At 40.4% G+C, this 21621-nt stretch overlaps 1 protein-coding gene across 1 annotated transcript in view; it reads left to right on the forward strand.

The window, feature by feature from the left end:
* The window catches only part of GUCY2F (guanylate cyclase 2F, retinal), a 122278-nt gene that overhangs the window by 33033 nt on the left and 67624 nt on the right, over positions 1-21621 (forward strand). Inside the window, 2 exon segments of the mRNA XM_008709304.2 lie at positions 1546-1677; positions 7426-7515. Coding sequence (XP_008707526.1) covers positions 1546-1677; positions 7426-7515 — 222 coding nt within the window.

Consider the following 21621-nt stretch of genomic DNA (forward strand, 5'->3'; position numbering starts at 1 on the left):
CTGAGATACGAAAATAAAGAATGAAAGAGAAGTAGATTCCTCCCTGGCCTCGCTCTGTTGAGGAGAGTTCAGGTTTATGCAAGGGTTATGTGAGGAGTCAAGTTTTACATCGTGTCTGAATCGCGAGCTGTTGGGATTTCAACACATTAAGAGCTGGGTATAGTTTACTAGTGCCTTGGAACTTCATGATAGTCTTGTCTTGGTAGAATGAACTTAACTCGGGGCTAAATCAACTAGAGGTCTTCAGTTTATCAAGGACCGTTAAGAGCAGAGTATGTGAAAGTACTTAAGATTCATTTTTACTGGCAAGCAAGAGTGAAACAGAGTATGGTGTGTTCGAAAAAACACAAGACCGGGAATTATAACATCCACATTCCTCTTCCAGTCCCTATATCCCTCACTAGGTTTCTATTTGCTCTTTATAAAATGGGGGTGTTAGAGTTGAGGAGGGTGGGGCCTAGCCTAGACAATACCAAATGTAATTGCTGGCTCTGAATTGCTGTTAATTCCAAGAAAGGCACATTTGGAGACGTGGAGAAGAATATGAGGAACCTGTTGATTTATGATTTCTTCACATGAAATAAGTCTGCTGGTTTAGTTGAAGATAAAGCTGGTCGATTTTAAAGGTTACCACAGATAACTCTTCCTCTTGTCATTTAATGGTGCACTTCCTGGTCCTCTCCTACCAGACTTATGTGTACAAGTTAACCAATCAAGGAATAAGGAACTTGACCCATTCAAGCATCATACTCATAAGTCATGGGCAGACGATCTACTCACTCTTTACTGTCTTATTGCTTTCTGGGATACCTTCTGCCATTAATCTTGCCTGCACAAAGAAGGCTGCCATTCAAGATAGTATAACAAAAGGAGCCAGGCCTGAGAGCCAGAAGGGTGGGATTATGTGCTAGTTCTGCTACTGATTTTTTTCCAAATTTTAGATGTTTATGTTCTTATTTTTGTCTATAGAGTGAGGATCCTGGATTAAATTATGACTGGTGTTCTTTTCTGCCCCCCCCCAATTTCTGATTCTTTTTTCCCCAAAGATTTTTTGTTTATTCATTTGAGAGAGAGAGAGAGTGTGTGCCTGTGAGAGAGAGCACAAGTGTGGGGAGGGGGGCAGGGGCAGAGGGAGAAGGAGAAGCAGAATCACCACTGAGCAGAGAGCCTGAGGTGGGGCTTGATCCCAGGACCCTGGTATCATGACCTGAGCCAAAGGCAGATGCTTCACTGACTGAGACACCTAGGCATCCCCCAAATCCGAGATCTAATCCTTTCTAGGAGATGGAGGGACCTGTGAACATTTACCTTTCTTTTGTGGTATATGGTGGTGAAGCATGATAGCAACCCTAGCCTAAAAAAAGTTGTGCGGGGGGATAGGCAAAATTAATCTCATGTTTAAAGTTCAACTCATATAGTTACTCTCTGAGGAAAAAAAAAGAAAAAGAAAAGCCAAATAAGCATAGTATCTATACCATAGTTCAATGCTTTGTCTTAAATCATGAGAGTTTTGTTTATAACCTTTTTTCCCTAATCCTTTCACAGAGAGGAAGTCGTGCCAGTGTAAGCTTCCAGATCACCTCAGAAGTCCAAAGTGGGAGGTCCCCAAGGCTCTCCTTTTCCTCAGGGAGTCTAACTCCAGCTACCTATGAAAACTCCAACATAGCAATTTATGAGGTAGGCTATCCAACAGCTATCTCATCTGCTGCCTTCTTGGGTTTTAAAATGAGACAGTGATTTAGGACTTAGTCTTGGGTTTTTTTGGAAACCTTTTGGAAAGCCTTTCCAGTTTTTTGTTTGTTATCCACTCTTAGACTTGTTTGGCTGACCTTTTGGACCATGATTTTCCTCAGCAACTAATCTCCTTCCTTATAATTTCATTGATCTTTCAAATCCATCTATTTGTTGTGCTTGTGGAAAAAAAAGTTGGTGGATCCATACACTTAACCATGTCACTCATTCTAGAAGAGATGGGTATAATAACAGAAGAAATGACTTCTTGAGCCACCTGTTTGTGATGGAATGTCTAGAAACATGTTTGTGTAGAGTTTTGGACAAACCCTTCCCTTCAAATCCTAGTTGTTCTTCTTATACCTGTTATCCTCTGATATTACTGAAATCTTTTAAAAAGTATTTCTTTTTTTTTCTCAGCCTGTTGCCTTTTGGAGTAACAGGTGACCTTCGCTGTGTAAAATAGATTTTTTTTTAAAAAAAAATTTCAGTTAAGTTTCTGTCTTACAAGCTTTAAGAGGCCACCCCTGACCCCTTGCTCTAAGATACTGGAATTTGGCAACCAGAATAAAACTTGCAACAGTTGGAGAGATGAACTGTTTTTTCTCAGCAGGAAAGAGTTAAGCAGGGGGTAAGAGGGAAACTAGTCCCTCCTAAGTGATGCCTTCCCAGTGTGGTTTCCTTGTTTTGTTTGAAGATACTCCCAAAAGCAGCAAACACTCTCAACTTCAATAATAACTACAAAGAAAGTCCAAAACAGGACAGAATGAGGTTTTAGATTGTCCAACGTATTGAATTTTCCAAGTGAGTGCTCTCCTCCATTGGCCAAATAATTGACAGACGCCTAAAATGCCAAGATTGGCATGGTATATATTTGCTTAGTGTACCTGAGTGTCTGACTTAAATTTGTAGCAGGAAACCTCTGTATCTCTCTTTGAAGCTCATTTAATCAAAGAGGAGATTTGCTTCAAATGTAAACTTGTGGTATTGGGGAATTGACCGCTCTACTCTCTCAAAGACCAAAACCAAGATAATTACATAGCTTTTAAATGTCAAATGCAGTGGGCAGATGGCTTTAGGAATGCACTGACACCTCTAAGATTCTGAAATAAATCTCAGGCACCTAAGGCGGTCTCTTGGTTTTTCATCTGTAAAATGAGGGGTTGAACTAAGTTCTTAATCTTGGCTACTCATTGGAATCTCCATGGGAAACTGAAAGTCATACCTGCGCCTAGCCTCCACTGCTAATAACTCTGATTCGGTTGGTGTAGGGTGGGCTCAGGCATTGGAATTTTTTTCAAGTTTCCCTATGTGTGTAGCTAGGGCTGGGGGTGGCTGGACTAAGAGATTTCGAAGGCCTCTTCTGGCTCAGATATGCTATGACTCTCTGATTCTGTGGAAGAATTTATGTGTCGAATTGTGGTATGTTTTATTTGGTGGAGACGAGGTTATAGTGTAGAATTGAGGAGGGGAAAAAATAAACATCTCTATGTAACTGGCCTTTAAGAATCTGTCAGATATTTTCTCATCTTGGAAGGAGGCAGAAAGTTGAATTAGTTCCCATAATGACCATTGTTCAGTCAGATCATGAGTATTTTTGAACTGTGTAGGCCAAAGGGGGCCTTTATCTGCACAAAAGGAGGGCGTTAGTGAGAATAATACCACACCATGAAGTCAAGATTAGGCTGATGGCAGGGTGCAAAGGAAGATAGCTAAAGCTGGAAAACTGCCTGGCTGGGGCTGAAGAGGACTCTGGGAAGGAGCGTAAGTTAACTGTATCAACAGATCAAACAAAGAGGTTCAGTGTGCCTTCTGAAACGGTCCTCTATTGGAGAGCGTTTTAAAGAAGATTCGTTATCTAGTTCCTGTTTAAAATAAATCAGACTTTCGTAAGAATTGTTATTGGAAGATCTGCAAGTTCCATGTGCCTGGAGTAGCAGACGGCTAAGAGCAAACAACAGGCTTCCCTAGGATGTGCCATAACATTGGCCGACACTGATACAGATACACAGAGATGCCTCACCTTATGCCCTTATTTCATAGATCCTCTTTGAGAGAGGAGAGAAAAGCCAGATGAGCAGACCGCTGGGGAGAGAGAACTGGGAATAGCAGATGTGGTGGGAACATGTCACCATCTGCTCTAATAGCCACAGTCTGGGGGAGAAGGGTGAGGTGGGAAGTAATGCAACCCTGATACGCTCAGCGAGAACCCACTGAACTTACCCTCCCTCTTCATCTCTGACTCCTTCTGCCTCTCAACCTTTCCCTACGTTTTCCTCCTTGTCTCCTTTCTCTTCCCCCCTCCCTGCACACCTTCCCCATTCATCTTCCTTTCCCAGAGCGTTTTTTCTTCTATTTTCCCACCTTCTTCTATATCTCACATAGCTCTGTCTCTACCCTCCTTCTCCTTTCCACCAACCACCTCTCTCATCACAGAATTGCCCAGCTCTGTCCTTTAGAAAACTGGGGCTCAGGCCAACGAAGTGGTTGCTCTAAGGCTATCCCTGAATTTGAGGCACAGCCAGGTCCAGGACCTAGTTCTCTTGACTCTTAGTTAATGCTCCATGGCCTTAGTGCAAAACTGATGGACTTTAAATTACTTCTAAAAACTTTGGCAGATAGAGTTTGATGTTTCTTCCTCTTAATTAAAAAGTGAATGATGAATGAAGTATTTTTATCATTCTCTCTTAAAAGAAAAAACAAAACAAATAATGCATGTGTGGTGAAGATAAAACCTGCCCGTTTCCTTCCTTTTTCTCATTATTCATGAAGTAGGACACACACAGACTCAGTAAAAATTTGCTTATAAAGTTTGGGAGAATTATTTAAATCTTTAAATAAATACACACAAATCCCCCAAACCAAAGAAAGCCATGAGAGAAAAGAACAATAAAGTGGAAAGTGGAAGACATTGGTTCGGTTACTACCTAGCCTTCTGACCTTGGGCAAGTCACTTCATCTCTTCAGACTTCAGTTTCCTTATCAAAATATGAAGGGATTAGAACAGGGATACCCAAGACCCTTTCCAGCTCTCAAATTTGGTGATCTGGCTGGAAAAAAAAATCGGCTTAATTACCTCTAAAAGTTAATAAACCAGAGAGAAGGCTAACCCCTGTCTGTAATAAGGCTGACTCCAGGAAGAAAGTATCATGTACTGGCAAAAGGCAGAGTCAGCGCTGCCAGTACTGATGTTCAGGTTGTGCACTGCACAAGGGTGCCGTATTTAAGAGGGTGCTATTCACATTATAGACATATACTAACTTATATGAGAGTGGTGCAGGAGTAGGCAAGGAGGTCCTGACCTCCCAGCCTAGTTCGGGAATGAGGCAGTGGGGGGCTACTTCTCATATCTGCATTTATACTAGCACACTCGACTATGAACATACATAGTCACTGGTAGAAATATGTGCACCTGATTATATGCTACCTTGACTATTCCCCAGAAGTTTTTTGAGGTTACTCCTTTCTCCTGCCCAATATTCTTGGAGGTCCAATTTTAGCTTCTCTCCTCCATCTCTATAGCCTGACTCCAAACCTGACAAAGAGGCTCCACCTGGCAGGCAGGGCTCGATGGTATACAGAGCAGCCATGCTGCCAGTGGGATGTGTTCCCTGGTATCTGGAGGATGTATGAGGAAATGAGAGTGTGGCACGCGGATGTAGGTATACAGCCAGGGCTGTTGCCCAACATCGCATGGCTGCCACCAGCTGTAAAATAATATTCTCACATGTATATTTATTTATTTATTTTTCCTTGAGGGAAAGCACCCTTTCTAAATTAGCACAAACGTGCCATAACAGCTAGTAGTGACCACGGGCCGGGTAATATGGTTGCGAAGGTGCTGGAAAGACTTTATTGCCCACCAGTATACCCCACACATTTGCTGATTTTGTGAATTCCTAGCTGGAATTTTTTTTTCTTTTGGCTTCAACCTTGGCTTTGATTCCTCTAAAGGACCATGTCGCCTGCAGGCTAAAACTTCCGAGCTCCTGCCTGGCCCTCATGACTTCTAGCATTAAGGAAGTAAGTGTGGGGTGGAGCCAGAGACTCAGCCTTTCTAACCGGTTTCCAGGTGACCGTGAGGCTGCTAGCTTCTCTGGGGGCACGCTCAGACAATTTCTGAGCAAGAGACCTGGAAGGCTGCCTTTCGTGCTTGACCATTCTGCTGCAGGCAGGCAGATCCTGGACTAACCTTGCTGGACTCTGTGGGCACTGAGCCTGGCTGGCACAGTTCTGTTCAACTGCCGAAAGCCTCTGAGAGCCATTCCCTAGTTAAAGGGTTTCAAGCTCCTTGGCTCGAAGAGGCCCTCTAACCCAAAGTGCGGGCATGTAGCTCAGATGCCTGCAGCTCCCGTTATTAGCCTTTGCCTCTGGCAGGTCTCCAGATGCAGGGCCACAGCTGGATATATTCCTTAATAAGAGAGTGGTTACACTCTCTTATTCTTGGAATTTGACTGCACGGAGCTCTCTGCTTTATTATCTCTACTTGATGACAAATTGGTGCAGCCTGAAATGGGATCTCCAGGCTATAGGTAATAGATGTGAAAGCACTTTGAAGGGTAAAGAGTGCTGTGCAAATTCAAGTCATTATTATTAGCAGGGAGAAAAAGGAGTCTATATTTGTATTGCTTTTTTAAAAAAAATTCAGGTCGAACAGAAACTAAATAAGGCTTGTTGACTGATGAATCCTTGAGGCTATGCATGGAGAAGAAAATTATCAGGCGCTGATGTTAAAGTGAAGACAATAAAATAATTGTTGTTTTTGACTTGACAGCAGCCTTAGAAATAGCTGCTTTGTACTTAAAAAGTCAGAAACAGACTTCTGAAAGAGTCTAGATTACTCGTATTACTACAGTAGTACATTTGTGCATCCAAATAAGAAATGTTTAATCTACATTGAAGCCAATTGGTTTATGATTGAAGCATAAGAGGCCCCCAAAATGGCCTGTCCCACAAGAGAAAAATGGAACAAGGTAAATGCAGAAAACATTGGCTGCATTACATCTCCTGCCTTATATCTCCCACCACGGATGCCTCAAGGCAGTAAGAATTGCAACCACCAACCATCGTCATTAATTGCGGGGAACCTGGTGCTACATCACTTAGCTACGAATAAGTGAAATGACCTAGCACTTTCTGCAGTTAGTGAAGGGAGTCATTGCAGAGAGTGGTATTATTCCTTTTCTGGGGTCTTCATACCTGCAATGGTTTCCCTGTCTTTAGTTAATTGGAATTTATACCTTTTACTTCTCTTCATGACCTCATTTTTAAAGATTTGATCTATCTATCTATCTATCTATCTATCTATCTATCTATCTATCATCTATCTATCATTTATTGGGACAGAGAGAGAGAAAGTGAGCGGGGGGGGGGAGGATCAGAGGGAGAGAGAGTATCTCAAGCAGACTCCCCGCTGAGCATGGAGCCTGATGCAGGGCTCAATCTCACTACCTGAGATCACGACCTGAAGCAAAATTAAGAGTCTGATGCTTAGCCGACTGAGCCACCCTGGCATCCCTGCATGACTTCATTTTTAGCTCAAATACAGAATGTCCATGTGGTGGAGGGTGATGGAGGAAGAACAAAGCCTGTTTGAGTTCATGGTCTGATTATAAACCCTTCCTGTGGAAGGGACATTGCTCTAAAGCTGTTGGCAACTAAGTTTCATCACTCCTCTCTGCCTTTTCTTTCTAGGGTGATTGGGTGTGGCTGAAAAAGTTCCCCTCTGGAGGTTTTGGAGACATTAAGTCCATCAAATCGAGTGCAAGTGATATGTTTGAAAAAGTATGAGAAACCCTCCTTTATGTACATTCCCACTAAAACCAATCCTTTCTCCAAAGTAACTAATACCAGCTGTTATGAAGACCCCTTAACAAGTCAGTGTGGGGAAACTGCAGGGTTGCTACTGGCTTCATATGACCATGTGACACTATGGCAGAAGTATGGGCTCTGAAGTCAAAGAGACATGAAGGATTCAATTTCTAGCTCTACCCACTTAAGAGCTATTTTAACTTGGGCAAGTCACCTAAACCCCCTGAGCCTTACTTTCCTTATTTGTAAAGGAAGTATATTATAGTCTACTTCCCAGGGTTGGCATGAGGATTAAAAGAGATAATACACATAAAGCATCTTGCACATTTCCTGATATACAGCTGCTTTGTAAAATGGTAGCTATTAGGATTATTATTAAGTATATGTCCCATAATCATTCAAAATCTCCAGTTGCCACACCTAGAAAAGTCATCTTGTAATTACTACTTGCAAAAACAAATTGGTGATTGCCCGAGTCCCACCAATTATGTTGAAAGAGTCCTTGGATGGTTTGTTTAAAGAAGTAGTGTGTAGATGAGGCAGGGATAAGGATGATTCCTCCCAAACCATTTAAAATCTTGGCTCCTCCTTGAGCTTTGAGTCCATAAAAAATTCACAGAGACTGTCTCTGGTTCCTCCAGACTCATGAGAGTGGGAGTTTTAGAAAGTAATAATAGATTCCTTCACATCTGTGAAGCAAGCAAGTTCAAATCAATCCAACAGGTATGAATCAGACACCTGCTACATCCCGAGCACTGTACAAGTGAGAAAACAAAGGAAAGGAGGAAATGGGAGATATGTGGCTCGCTGTGGACAGGATGTATCCCTGGGATCCGATGAGATGCTATGATTTGGTATTTCTCTTACATGTGGTTTTGATGCTTGGAGTGGACAGTAAAATAATGAGAGATGAATCCAGAAGGGGGACCAACGTCAGAGCTAGAATAGGCAATCCCACACTGGTTTGATGATCCAGGATGCTAAACAGAGAGAGATAACTTCAAAGTCGGGAGCCAAACAGGGTCAAACTTAGGGGAGCTGATTAACTAGAAGTATGGAAATAAGAAGATAGGTATTGACCTAAGGTAGAATGTGTCCATGATTTTGGCGTTATTTTTGATTTTGATATGATCTCAAACTTACAGAGATGCTGCAAGAATAATTCAAGGAATTTCTGTATACCCTACCCAGATTAAGCAATTGTTCACATTTTGCCTAAATACTTTTCATTCTCTATAAGCTTATGTATATTGTTTTTTCTGAACCATTTCAGAATAAGGTGTAGACATCCCACCCTTTTACCTCTAAATACATCAGTGTGTATTTCCTAAAAAAGGCATTCTTATATAGAACTACAGTATAATTATCAAAATTAGAAAATTGAACATTGATACAATGCTGTATAACTATGGTCCATATTTTAATTTTATCAATGGTCAAAATACAGGGTAGCTAATTTTCCCCAGGCCAGTTCCCAATCCACGATCATGTACTATGGTTAGTTGTCATGTCTCCTTAGTGCCTTTCATCTGGAACAGTTTCTCAGCCTTTCTTTGTTTTTTCTTCACTTAGATATTTTTTTGAAGAATTCAGGTCAGTGATTTGGTAGATGGTGCCTCAATTTGGGTTTATTCCACGGTCCTCATGGTTAGATTTAGGTTATGCATCTTTAGCCAGAACACTGCAGAAACAATGTGTTGTCCTTTTCAGTGCTTTTTATCAGGAGGCCCACAATATCAGTTGTCCCAATTGTGATGTTAATTTTGATTACTTGGTTTAGGTAGTTTCAAAATCTACTAAATTTCTCCAGTATTGTTGCTGTCTTTTTCCCGTTGTAATTAGCACATAATCTGTAAACAGATACTTCAAGTCTGGGTAAGTATCTTTTTCATCAAACTTTTGCTCACTAATTCTAGCACCCATTGATTTTCTTTTTTTCTTCTTTTAAACGTTTTTAAAATTTTAATTCAATTAATTAACATATAATGTCTTATATTGGTTTCAGAGGTACCCATTGATTTTCTAACTCCAGTGTTCTGTGCTTATTGGTTGGCATTGTATTGTAAGAAAGAGTCTTACCTTTTCTACCATTTATTTATTTATTCATATATTTATATTAGTGTACATGTATGGATTTTAATCTTATTCAAATCTCTCTCTCTATATCATCTATCTAAAACCATGAATTCATATTAATAGTTCCAATTATAATTGAATGCCACAGAGTTCATTTTGTTTTTTCCCCTTTTCATATTGTGACTCTGTTCTTTAACAGTGAGAAAACTGGTTCCCATTATTCTCACGATATCTTTTTACGTGTCCCCTTATTGACTCATGTGGCCATGTCAGGTGCAGATGGCAACTCAACTCTAGGGAGAAGGCCAGAGTTTTCCAGAATTTACCATGTGAAAGGCCCCAATTCCTTTCTAGTGCTTTTATGAAGCATGAGATGGAACTGACTGTGCCATCACTGTGTGTCCAACACTGTCTTGACCACTTATGTGCCTTCAAGGTCTTAAAATGTTGGGACGGGATACCAGGAGCCAGACTGGAAAAGAGATCTTGGTGAGCCAGCTATAGAAAAGAGCCCTGCACAATGAGATGGATGTTCTTGGAGGCAAACAGCTGGAGTCAGAAGGCCAAAGGACTGATGACTTTCAATATCCCTTTAGGACCTTAATTTCTGCAAAAGTGTGTGTAGGAAAATCAGGCTGTATCTCCCAGGCTCATGTTCTTCACCACCATCAACAACTGATTGGCATATCCCCTGTGCCACCTAATACCTTGGCTACTTAGTTCTTTGCCATATAATCTTTAATCATCTTTTCTTCCATCCCACTTTGGCCATTCACTGCTATCATTATACCTTGGGCTTTGTCATCATCTATAATTGCTGCTGAAAATACTTTACCTCTAAAATCGTAGATTCAGACATCGTACTCTTTGACTGTATCCTCCTTTTCTTTACCTGTGCCTGTATTTTACATCAGGTCTTCCTGTCTACTGACCTCTGCTTTCTTCCAACCCACAAACCCTTCTTTTGTCTTCTTTTGTGTCCATCTTAGATTCCATAATCCATTATATGAACACATTCTTATTTCTGACTTTTTGGTCAAACACATCTACAGAATCCAAATTCTGGGTGATCCTAACTCTTGACTTTCTCTGTGCCTGTGGTTGCCAGGGATTAGGGAGAGGGAGGTATGAATAAGTGGAGCACAGAGGATTTTTTAGGGCATTGAAACTATTCTTCATGTTACTATTATGGTAGATACATGTCATTATACATTTGTCAAAACCCATAGAACATACAACACCAAGAATGAGCCCTAATGTAAACTATAGACTGTGGTTGATAATGATGTATCAGTGTGTCTGTCAGTTATGACAAATGTACCACTCTGGTTCAGGATGTTGATACTAGGGGAGGCCATATGTGTAGTTTGGGCAGTGGGCCAATACTCAAATAGCAAATTATTGTAACAGAAACTCATGCAACAAGGTATATTATTTTCACTATAAATTCATGTTTCTCTTCTTAAAATGTCCTTTACCACTGTCCTTTAAGTCCATTATATTTTATTGGTTAGTTCACTTTCTACAACTCAATACTTCAAAGATTCTCCATGCTCCTTCAATCTCCAGTGTTCTTCTTTTCCTCTATTTTGACTATTACCATCCTGCTCCAAACCACCATCAACTTCCACCAGAGCTATTGCAATTGTCTGTCTATCTATCTATCTATCTATCTATCTATCTATCTATCATCTATCATCGACAAGTAATTTAAAAAAAAACCATTTTAGGTTCACAACGAAACTGAATAGGAAGTGCAGAGTTCCCATATGTCCACTGCCCAAACTGCACGCATGGTTTCCCCCACTATCAGCATCCTGAACCAGATTGGTGCATTTGTCATAACTTATGGATATGCATTGATACATCATTATCGCCCAAAGTCCATAGTTTACATTAGGGCTCATTCTTGGTGTTGTAAATTCTATGGGTTTTGACAAATGTATAATGACATGTATCTACCATAATAGTAACATGAGGAATAGTTTTAATGCCCTAAAAATCCTCTGTGCTCCTCTTATTCATATCTCCCTCTCCCTAATCCCTGGAAACCACTGGTAATTGTCCTTTAACTACTCTTTCCACATCTACTTTTATCACTCTCAAATCTTTTCTCCACTTTGCAAAGTGGAATCTGATCTTGTCAGTTTTCTACTTAAATCTCTTTTCAAAATAGAATCTGATCTTGTCAATTTTCTACTTAAATCTCTTTAAATAGATTCTTATTGCTCTTTTCTTTGTGTGGAGATTTTAAATTACAGGTTCGATTTTGGGAATAGATAGTGGACTATTCAAACTGTTTATTTCCTTTTTACCACTTTTGGTAAGTTATGGCTTAAAAGAAAATTGTCCATTTCATATATGCTGTGAAACTGTCACAAAGATGTACCTCATATGCTCATGCAATCTTCTAAGTAGCCTTAGGATCTATAGTGATGCCCCCTTTTCATTCTTGATATTGATAATTTGTGTTTTTTCTTTCTTGATCAGTTTTGCTAGAGGACTATCAATTTTTAAAATATTTTCCAAAGATCAACTTTTGGTTTTTTTATTTTTCTCTAGTGTAAGTGTGCTTTCTATTTCATTGATTTATATTCTTATTATTTCCTTCATTCTACTTTCTGTAGTTTTTTAAAAGATTTTTTTATTTATTCACTTGAGAAAGAGAGAGCAAGCGAGAGCATTAGCAGGGGGGAGAGGGAGAGGCAGACTCCCCACTGAGCAGGGTGCCCCACACATCGGACTCCATCCCAGGGCCCTGGGATCATGACCTGAGCTGAAGGCAGCCACTTAACTTATTGAGCCACCAGGCACCCCCACTTTCTATGTTTTTAATTTGTTGCTCTTTCTAATTTTGTAAACTGGAAACCTTCCTTATTTTCTAATATAGTCACTTAAAGCTAAAAATTTTCTTCTAAATACTGCTTCAGCTACATCTTGGAAGTCTTTCTTTTCTTTTCTTTTTAAAAACTTACTTTGGAAAATCGCAAAAGTATACAAAAGAAGCAGAATAATATAACCAAACTCCATATGCCCGTCACCCAGCTTCAAAAATTATCAACATTCTACCATTATTATTTCATCTCTAACTGGGTTATTATTGCTATTGTTATTATTTTGCAGTTCTCTATTTTTGAGGTACAATTATACACACTGAAATGCCCATATTATAGATCTATAATTTTGATAAAGGCATATGCCCATACAGTGTACACGGTTATCATGATATGGAATAGGGATCAGCAAACTATGGCCTGTTTTTCACAGCGTGGGAGCTAAAAATGTTTTTTCATTTTTAAATGACTGTAAAAACAACAACAAAAAAGGAAAACAAAGATTATGGAACAGAAACAGTATATGATCTTCAAAGCCTAAAATATTTATTGTATGTACCTTTACAGGAAAAGATTGCTGACCCCTGATATGAAACATTTCATTCTCTCCAGAAAGTTCCTTTGTGTTCTTCAGTAAATTTGTGCCCCTCCCACAAAGAGGGAACCACTGTTCTAGGGTTTTTCCTATCTTACATTAATTTTGCTTCTTCTATAACCTAATAGAAGTGGTATCATACAGCATCCCAACTGATATTAATCCATGTTATTGTGTGTGTATAAATAGCTTTTTCTTTTCATTGACGAGTGGTATTCAATCGTATGAATACAGCACAATCTAATTATGTATTTTCCCATTGGTGGGCATTTGGGCTGATTCCAATTTTGTCTAATATGAATAAAGCTGCTAGGAATACACTTTTTATAAGTCTTTCTCTTTTTTTTTACAAGTCTTTTTATGGACACATATTTTAATTTCTCTTGGTTAAACAACTAGGAGTGGAATTTCTATGTTAAAGTACAGTGTACGTTTAAGTTTATAAGACTCTATCAAACCTTTCCCATTTTAATTTCCTGCACGCAAGTTATGAGAGTTCCCTTTGCTCTACATCATCAGCAATATTTGATACTGTCAGTCTTTATAGTTTTAGTGAATGTAGTGGGTTTATAGGGCTATCTTATTGGTTTTAAAAATAATTTTTTTAAAAGATTTTATTTATTTATTTGACAGAGAGACAGCCAACGAGAGAGGGAACACAAGCAGGGGGAGTGGGAGAGGAAGAAGCAGGCCTCCAGTGGAGGAGCCTGATGCAGGGCTCGATCCCAGAACACTGGGATCACGCCCTGAGCCGAAGGCAGACGCTTAATGACTGAGCCACCCAGGCGCCCCTAAAAATATTTTTTTTTATTAAGTAATCTCTATGCTCAAGGTGGGGCTTGAACTCATGACGACCCTGAGATCAAGAGTTACATGCTCTACCAACTGAGCCAGCCAGGTACCCCCTCGTTGGTTTTAAAAAATTTTTATTTTTTATTTTTTTTATTTTTAGAGAGAGAGCGCACCAGCAGGGGTGGTGATGGAGGGGCAGAGGAAGAAGGAGAGAGAGAATCCCAAGCAGGGTCCACACTCAGGGCAGAACCCAACATAGGGCTGGATCTCCTGACCCTGAGATCATGATCTGAACTGAAATCAAGAGTTGGACACTTACTTAACCAACTGAGCCACCCAGGCACCCCTTTTATCTTTATTTTTAATTATGATAAAAACATAACAAAATTTACCATTTCTAAGTATACAATTCACTAGTGTTAAGTATATTTACATTATTTTGCAACACATTGTCACAACTCTTTCATATTGCAAAACTGAAATTCTGTAACCATTAAATACCTCCCCTTACCCATGCCCCTCCAACTCCTTGTAACCACCATTCTGTTTTCTGTTTCTGTGAATTTGACTACTTTAGCTATCTCATATGAGTGGAATCATACAGCCTTTGTCTTTTTTGTGACTGGCTTATTTCACGTAGTATCATTGTGTTTTTAAAATAGATTTTTTATTCAGGATTAATTAGATGTTCTAGTCAATGAATTTTGACAATTGCCTACATCTCTGTAACCACTCCCCAAAACAAAATATAGAATGTGTCCATCATCCTAGAAATTCCCTATTTCCCTTCTAAGTCATTGCCCCTAGCCCAGAGGCAACTTGCTGTTCTGATTTCTATCATCATAAATTAGTCTTTTTCTGTTCTTAGATTTCATATAAACAAAATAATGCAATATATACTCCTATGTGCCTGGCTTTTCTCTTTCAACATAGTACTTTTTAAGATCAATTCATGTTTTTGAATGTAACAGAAGTTCCTTTTTTTAAATTGCTGAGTATTATTTCATTTTATGAATATATCACAATTTGTTTATCATTCTGCTGATGAACATTTGGCTAGTTTCTACTTTTTTGGTGTAATGAATAAGGCAACTCTAACCTTTTTTAGTTGTGAAAAAACACAAAATTAGCATTTTAACTTTTTTTTTTTAAACAAAGAATCAACCTTAATTTCAGGTGTAGAATTTAGTGATTCATCACTTACATACAACACCCAGTGCTCATCACAAGTGCCCTCCTTAACTATTTTAAAATATACAGTTCAGTCCTGTTAAGTATAATCACATTGTTGTAAACAGATCTCCAGAACTTTTTTTATCTTGCAAATCTGAAACTCTGTATCCATTAAGCAATAACTCTCTTTTCTCCCTCCCTTCAAGTCCTCCTAACACCATTCTACTTTCTGTTTCTATGAATGGGACTACTCTAGGCACCTCATATAACTGGAGTAATACAGCATTGGTGTTTTTGGCTTATTTTTGGCTTATTGACTGCTTATTTCATGTAGCATAATGTCTTCAAGGTTCATCCTTGTGGTAATGTGTAACTGGATTTCCTTCCTTCTTAGGGCTGATTAATATTCCATTGTATGCTATTCACTCATTTCTTGAAGGACATTTTGATTACTTTCTCTTCTTGGCTATTGTGAATAGTGCCCCTATGAATATGAGTTTGCAAATATCTCTCTGAGACTCTGTTTTCAGTTCATTTGTATATACCCAGAAGTGGGATTACTGTATCATATGGTAGCTCTATTGTTAATTTTTTGAGGAATCTCCATACAATTTTCCACAGTGGTTGTACCATTTAATTACAATCCTAACAAAGTATGCAAGACTTTTAATTTCTCCATATCTTTGCTAGCACCTGTTATTTTCAGGTTTTTCAAAAAAATGTTTATAGTAGCCACCCTAGTGGGTATGACATGATATCTCACTGTGGTTTTGATTTGTACTTCTCTGATGATTAGTGATGTTGAGTATCTTTTAATAGGCAACTATAAATTTTTTATGTATTTTTGTGAACATATATTTGCATTCCTCTTGGGTAAATACTTAAAGAGTGGTCTAGCTGAAGGCTGGCTCAGTCAGTAGAACGTGCAACTCTTGATCTCAGGGTTGTGAGCTCGAGCCCCATGTTGGGTGTAGAGATCAGTTAAGAAAATAAAATCTTAAGGGGATGGGAAGATGGTGGAGGAGTAGGGGACCCCTTTTACAGCCGGTCCCCTGAGTCGAGTTGGATAGGTACCAGACCAGTCTGAACATCCACGGAATCAGCCTGAGACGCAGAAAGATACATCTGGATCTCTACATATGAACATCTCCAGTGCTGAGTATTGAGGTACGAAGCGGGGAGACGTGAAACCGCGCACAGATATTGGAAGATAAACGGAAGGGGGAGGGAGCCCCCGCGTTTGGGCGGGCACTGGGAAGCGGTAGCCACCTGCACGGGGGAGAGGGCGGATTCACGGACCGGCACCCGCGAGAGAGCAGACTGAGACCGTGAGCGGGGAGCGCGCACCACCAGACTGAAACGGAGCTCCGGTGCGCTCACTAGAACCAGACTGAGACCGGGAGCTCCGGGAGCGCGCGGGAGCGGCTGGCGGCTGGCGGTGTTAGAAACACAAAGGACAGAGACATGCCGGCCCTGGAAGTGAGGGCTGGGACGCCAGGTGTGGGGCGCACATCCCGGGACGCCGCAGGGTTGAGCAGCACCAACAGAAACAGAGTTAAAGTGGCCAGAACATCAGTGGAGAACGGTCCGCGATCCCTCTGTTCTGAGACAGAGGCTGAGATTCGGCTACTGCTGCTCTGACTCTCAGAAGAGGCACAGCAGACCGCCAGGGAAAGCCGCCAGAGAACGAAAGCCTGGAAATACCGGCTCACATTGTGCCCATCCCTATCCCCCCTCTCAGGGGACACGGAGACTCTACCCAAACAGGGTTGCCTGAGTATTGGCGTGGCAGGTCCCTCCCCCAGAAGGCAGGCTAAAAAATCAAGAAGCCCACATCCCTAAGATCCCTATAAAACAAGGGTGCACGGCCTGGGTCCCAGTCAATAATTTGGGCTCTGGACAACCCTGCAGTTGCTGCACAGGCTCTTTTCTACAGTGCGTGTTAAGGCAGGGCGAGATAGAGATCATTGGACAAATACTCAGGGGACTGAAGTGTTGATTTCTGCCCTGCTCTTAGTTAGTTCTGTTATCTGGGGTTTTGGCCCGAACCATTGCAAAAATGGAGCCGGTCTTAACAAAATGGGAAGACTCATTATAGATGAAGCAGGAAGATTTGAGGTGAAAATCAGGAGCTCGATTTTGGGTACATTGAAATCCAACATCCATGTAGAGATATCAGAGTAGGTAGTTGACTTATGAGTCTGGAATTTAGGAAACAGGTTCGAGCTCTCGAAGTATAAATCTGAGATTATGGCATAGATGTGGATATTTAAAGCCATGAGGCCAGGAGATATCCAACGGAGAGTGTTACAGAGAAGAGGACTAAGGATTGAGATGTTTAACTGTCTCCATGTTAAAAGATCAGGAGAGGTGAAGGGAAAAAAAAAAACATATACAGTCCAAATGGAAATGTCTGTGAGCTAAATTCTGTCCCTGTAGTAGACTCAAGTGTTGAGAAATTTCACAGGAGTTCATGCCTAAAGAAAGACCACAGGTACCATCTCAATAAAAAAATGCTAAACTAAGAAACAGAAAAACTTTGGGTTCTAGTCCTGATTTTATGCCCAGGTGAGTGACTTTTGACAAGTTGCTGAACTACCTGCGCCTCCTTTACATGTCTAAAGAGAGAGAGAGCCAGACCAGATGATCTCCGTTTGTGGACATTCATGGTTCTGTGACATTTTAGAGGAGAAGAAACTGAAGCCCAGGGAGAGGGGAAGAGACGATAGTCAGTGTGTCTCTTCTTCTTTACTGTTGTTTTAAATCCTGTATGTGTATTAGAATACCTGGGGCGCTTTTAGATAGTGATTACTAGGTCAATCGAACCCAAAGATCTCATTTTGCTGGTCTGTGTTGGGTTTGGCATTGGTATTTTTGACACTCCTGGGTAATTGACAACCCACTGCTCTATACAGGGCATGGCAGTGTCTTGCTAGCTGCTACTACACCTCTCTGCATCTTGACTCGTTTTTCCAACACAAAAATGATGTACTTAATTTTAAACTCTTTTTATTCAGATGAGGGTTGTTACAGGAAGATAGCTTTCTAGACCTGGTAAAACCAAAGTAGCAAGTATCAGCTTTCTGAAGTTCGTTAAAATGGCATGACCATAGCTTTGAATTCATCCTAGAGGTGAAATGTTATGGAAACCATGAAGCCACGGCCTGGGGTGGGGAGGGGAGGCGGGAAGGATTGTTCTCTTCCTCCCTACCTTTTTGGAATAGATACAAGTTTGTTCCAAAACCAAATTTACTAGGTTAATAAGCAGTACATCAGGCATAGTACACCAATGTTTTTGCTTTTACTGTATTTATATAGCAGGCAGAGTCATGCCATCCACCGTAGAAGACTTACTGCTTTACAGGAAGCTTCTCACCAAAGCTTTGCCGCTTGGACACCAACAGGATATAGATTTCTTGATCAAAATCCACATCCTCCATATATTACATAAATATTTGCTCTGTCTTTGGGGGTATGTATGTGTCAGTATGCATGTTTGCATGTGTATGTGTGGGGTTGTGTGTTTCAAACTGTATTTTAGTGTTCCACTCTTCTCCAGGGAGCACGTGTTTAGAGAAGAGCCATTTTGGACGAAGACAGGACACAGGCATGGACTGGAGACACATTATTTACAGCCTTACCACACTCACCTGCCATTCTAGTAGTGCCAGCAAAATGATTTTACTCATGCATAATGCACCGGTAATTAACCTGGTAAATTTCCTTTGAGTGCTCTCTGTCTATTCCAGTTTGTTTTTTAATGCCCTTATAACTCTAAATGACTTTCTTAGTTTAGAGCATAAAAATATATTGTGTATGACTTGGTTTGCTCATAAAATTGTCATATTTGATATATTTAAAGATGTGAAGGCCTGGGGAGAAAACAAAAAATTCAGGGGACAAACCAAGCAAGTCCTCAGAAACAATTGTTTTTTTCCTCTGGGTCTTCATAGCTCTCCTCCACTCATACGTGCAGCCCATAATAATGAACACGGGCTTGAATACACTCTGAGATTGCTCTAGGCGACCAGGGCTCAAGATAATTGTAATTTTAAAATAGGTTTCACCGTTGTTTGGAACCACATCTACAATTCAATTTACTTTATCGCACAAGCCATGAATAATGCTGAAAGAAAATGGATGACTAGTGCTGCCAGCCTGGTTCAGCATTCCAGAAACATGCAATTCTATGGATTCAACCAGTTGATAAGGACAGATTCAAAATGGAAATGGAATTGCAGAATATGTAATCCTGACACCAACTGAAAGAATGGGAACTCCGCTGTACTTATACCGTGACATGGAAACAGAGCTGCTAAGTGTTCGAGGGACCCCCATTCACTTCCTAGTGGGCAGGCCCCCTCGAGCAGATGCAAAAATGCTGGTTTGCAGAAGGGAAGATCTGTCAAGGAGGTAAGGAATGGAAAATCACTGGTAGTCAATTTGGCTTAGCTATGGGTTACAAGGGAACCTCTTTAAGGGAAAGCGTATTTTCACATTGGAACACTCATAGAATCAGCATTTGCATTCAGGGGAGATAAACATCTTGGCATTCCAGGTAGTTAATTTAAAATAATGAGGACAATGAGAGGTACTTTTGCAGCCTTGGATAATCATCCACAATTTAAAGCCACCCCACTGATTTTCAAAATGTGATCCCACTCCCAAAGAGGTTACTTCTAAGAAGAGGAAGGCATGAGTCTTCCTTGGTCTATTGTCACTATGACCTGTGATCATTTTCCCTGCTAGAAAGATCACCTGTCTTTCCCTTTGATGTATCCAAATCCTGGTCAGGTCGACCCACAGAGATACCATTTCATACACTCTTTCTCTGAACTCCCGTTGAGCTAAAAGTTGTACCTCACAGCTTAGCACAAAATTGCTTTTCAATTGTTTCTGCGCATTGATTGCGCCTCCTCCAAAACACAGTACTTTAGGGCAGGGACCGTAGTTAATAATTCTTATGCACTCCCCAACCAACACAGTTGGCGTCCAATAAATACGGGGAGTTTGATTGACTGATGGAACTCCTCTAGCTTGAGGAAGAGTGGAAACTCCATCAAATCTCTGAGAGCCAGAGAGGAACTTCTTTGGAAGGATCCATATTATTCCTCTGTGAGTGTACAACACACCCTTCTAAAACCAAATGCATCTCTTTGAAATGGACTTTAATTTCTAGTTAGTTTGCTTGAGCGTGACATACCCAAATACCTTGACATTAGCATCATCATATATTTCCTTCTGAAATCTTAGTAATCCGTCAAGATGTTAAGGTTTTCTAGAGGCTAATTTGCTACTGATGAAACCCTAATTATCAAACCAGACTCACCCTTGAAGGACAAGGTAACTCACAAAGTCTCTGGGCTCCGTGAATTTAAAAGGTCTTTTATTTTATGAAGGTGACATAACACCTCCTTCACAGGTGAGATAACATATTTATTCTCAAGAACTCTATTGCCATCCAACTTAAATTAAGGTACTCAAAGTTTTCCATTCGTGGACTTTTTCCTCCAAAGCAACATCCGGGTCAGCCTTTAATTCATGTGATTTGTTATTGTCAGAGTGGTGAGTGGTTTGCTTCAGAACGGTGAAATTGCTTTCTGTGTCCATAAAGTCAACAAGACATACTGTGCTGTAGAAAAATGGAATTAAGTTAGGTAGATGTGGCTTGATTTAGACTCACCAGAAAGCATGAGGAGCCGCCTCTGTGGTGCCCTTATTTACAGCCTCTCTGATAATGCCATTCTTCCTCTTGCTCTCTACAGGCATTGACCCCCTGCCTTTGCTGTGACGGTCTGCCTTGCTTTGCTTATGGCCCTGCTGTCTATTAATGGATTTGCTTACTTATAAGGTGTACATTTTTGTTCTCTTTGATATAAAAATACAAGCCTATAATAGCCTTGTTAATATTTATTTCCAGGAAGTCATGTTTCAGTACAATTTCTCATTACATGACCTACTGATTTTCTGTTTTCCATAGCAGTTTACTGTCCCTACTGGCCCCATTTAGAGTGAAGTGTTTTCCCTGATGCCAAGAATAACTTCCTCAGCTGTGTTGTCAGTGTTGTTGCCTGTGAGTAGATTTGGTTGCCACATTATCATGAAATAAGAGAACTAGTACTTTAGAGCCTGTGTACCTATCTGTGCTCCCTTTTTCACTGGCAGAGTCTCTGCTACCCACCTCTTCCCCAAATGGCATGGACTAGTAGAAAATAGAATTGGGATATAACCAGTTCCAAGAGTTAGTCAGACTTTGGCAAGAATCCAGGACATGAGAATAATGGTACTAGTTCACAGGATTGTAGCACGGATTATTAAATAAACTGAAGTAAGTAAAACACCTAAAATAATACCTGACTCATAGTGTGCTCAACAAGTGGTAAAGTCTCACCTCCTTCCCAGGCACATGGGATTCTCTTGCCGATTATTGGGAGCCCAGAATCCTCACTTTGACACTCATACTTTTGCCTTGGGTATTATACTTCAGATTCACACTTGTCCTTCTTCCTTGCACAAAAGCTATCCTAGCTAATCATCAACATCATCATTATCATCATGTCCTTGTCTTTCTCCCCTGAGATCCCATAAGAGGTGACCAACTACTCTGAT

The sequence above is a fragment of the Ursus maritimus genome (assembly GCF_017311325.1).
Source record: "Ursus maritimus isolate PB19 chromosome X unlocalized genomic scaffold, ASM1731132v1 scaffold_X1, whole genome shotgun sequence".
NCBI lineage: Eukaryota > Metazoa > Chordata > Mammalia > Carnivora > Ursidae > Ursus > Ursus maritimus.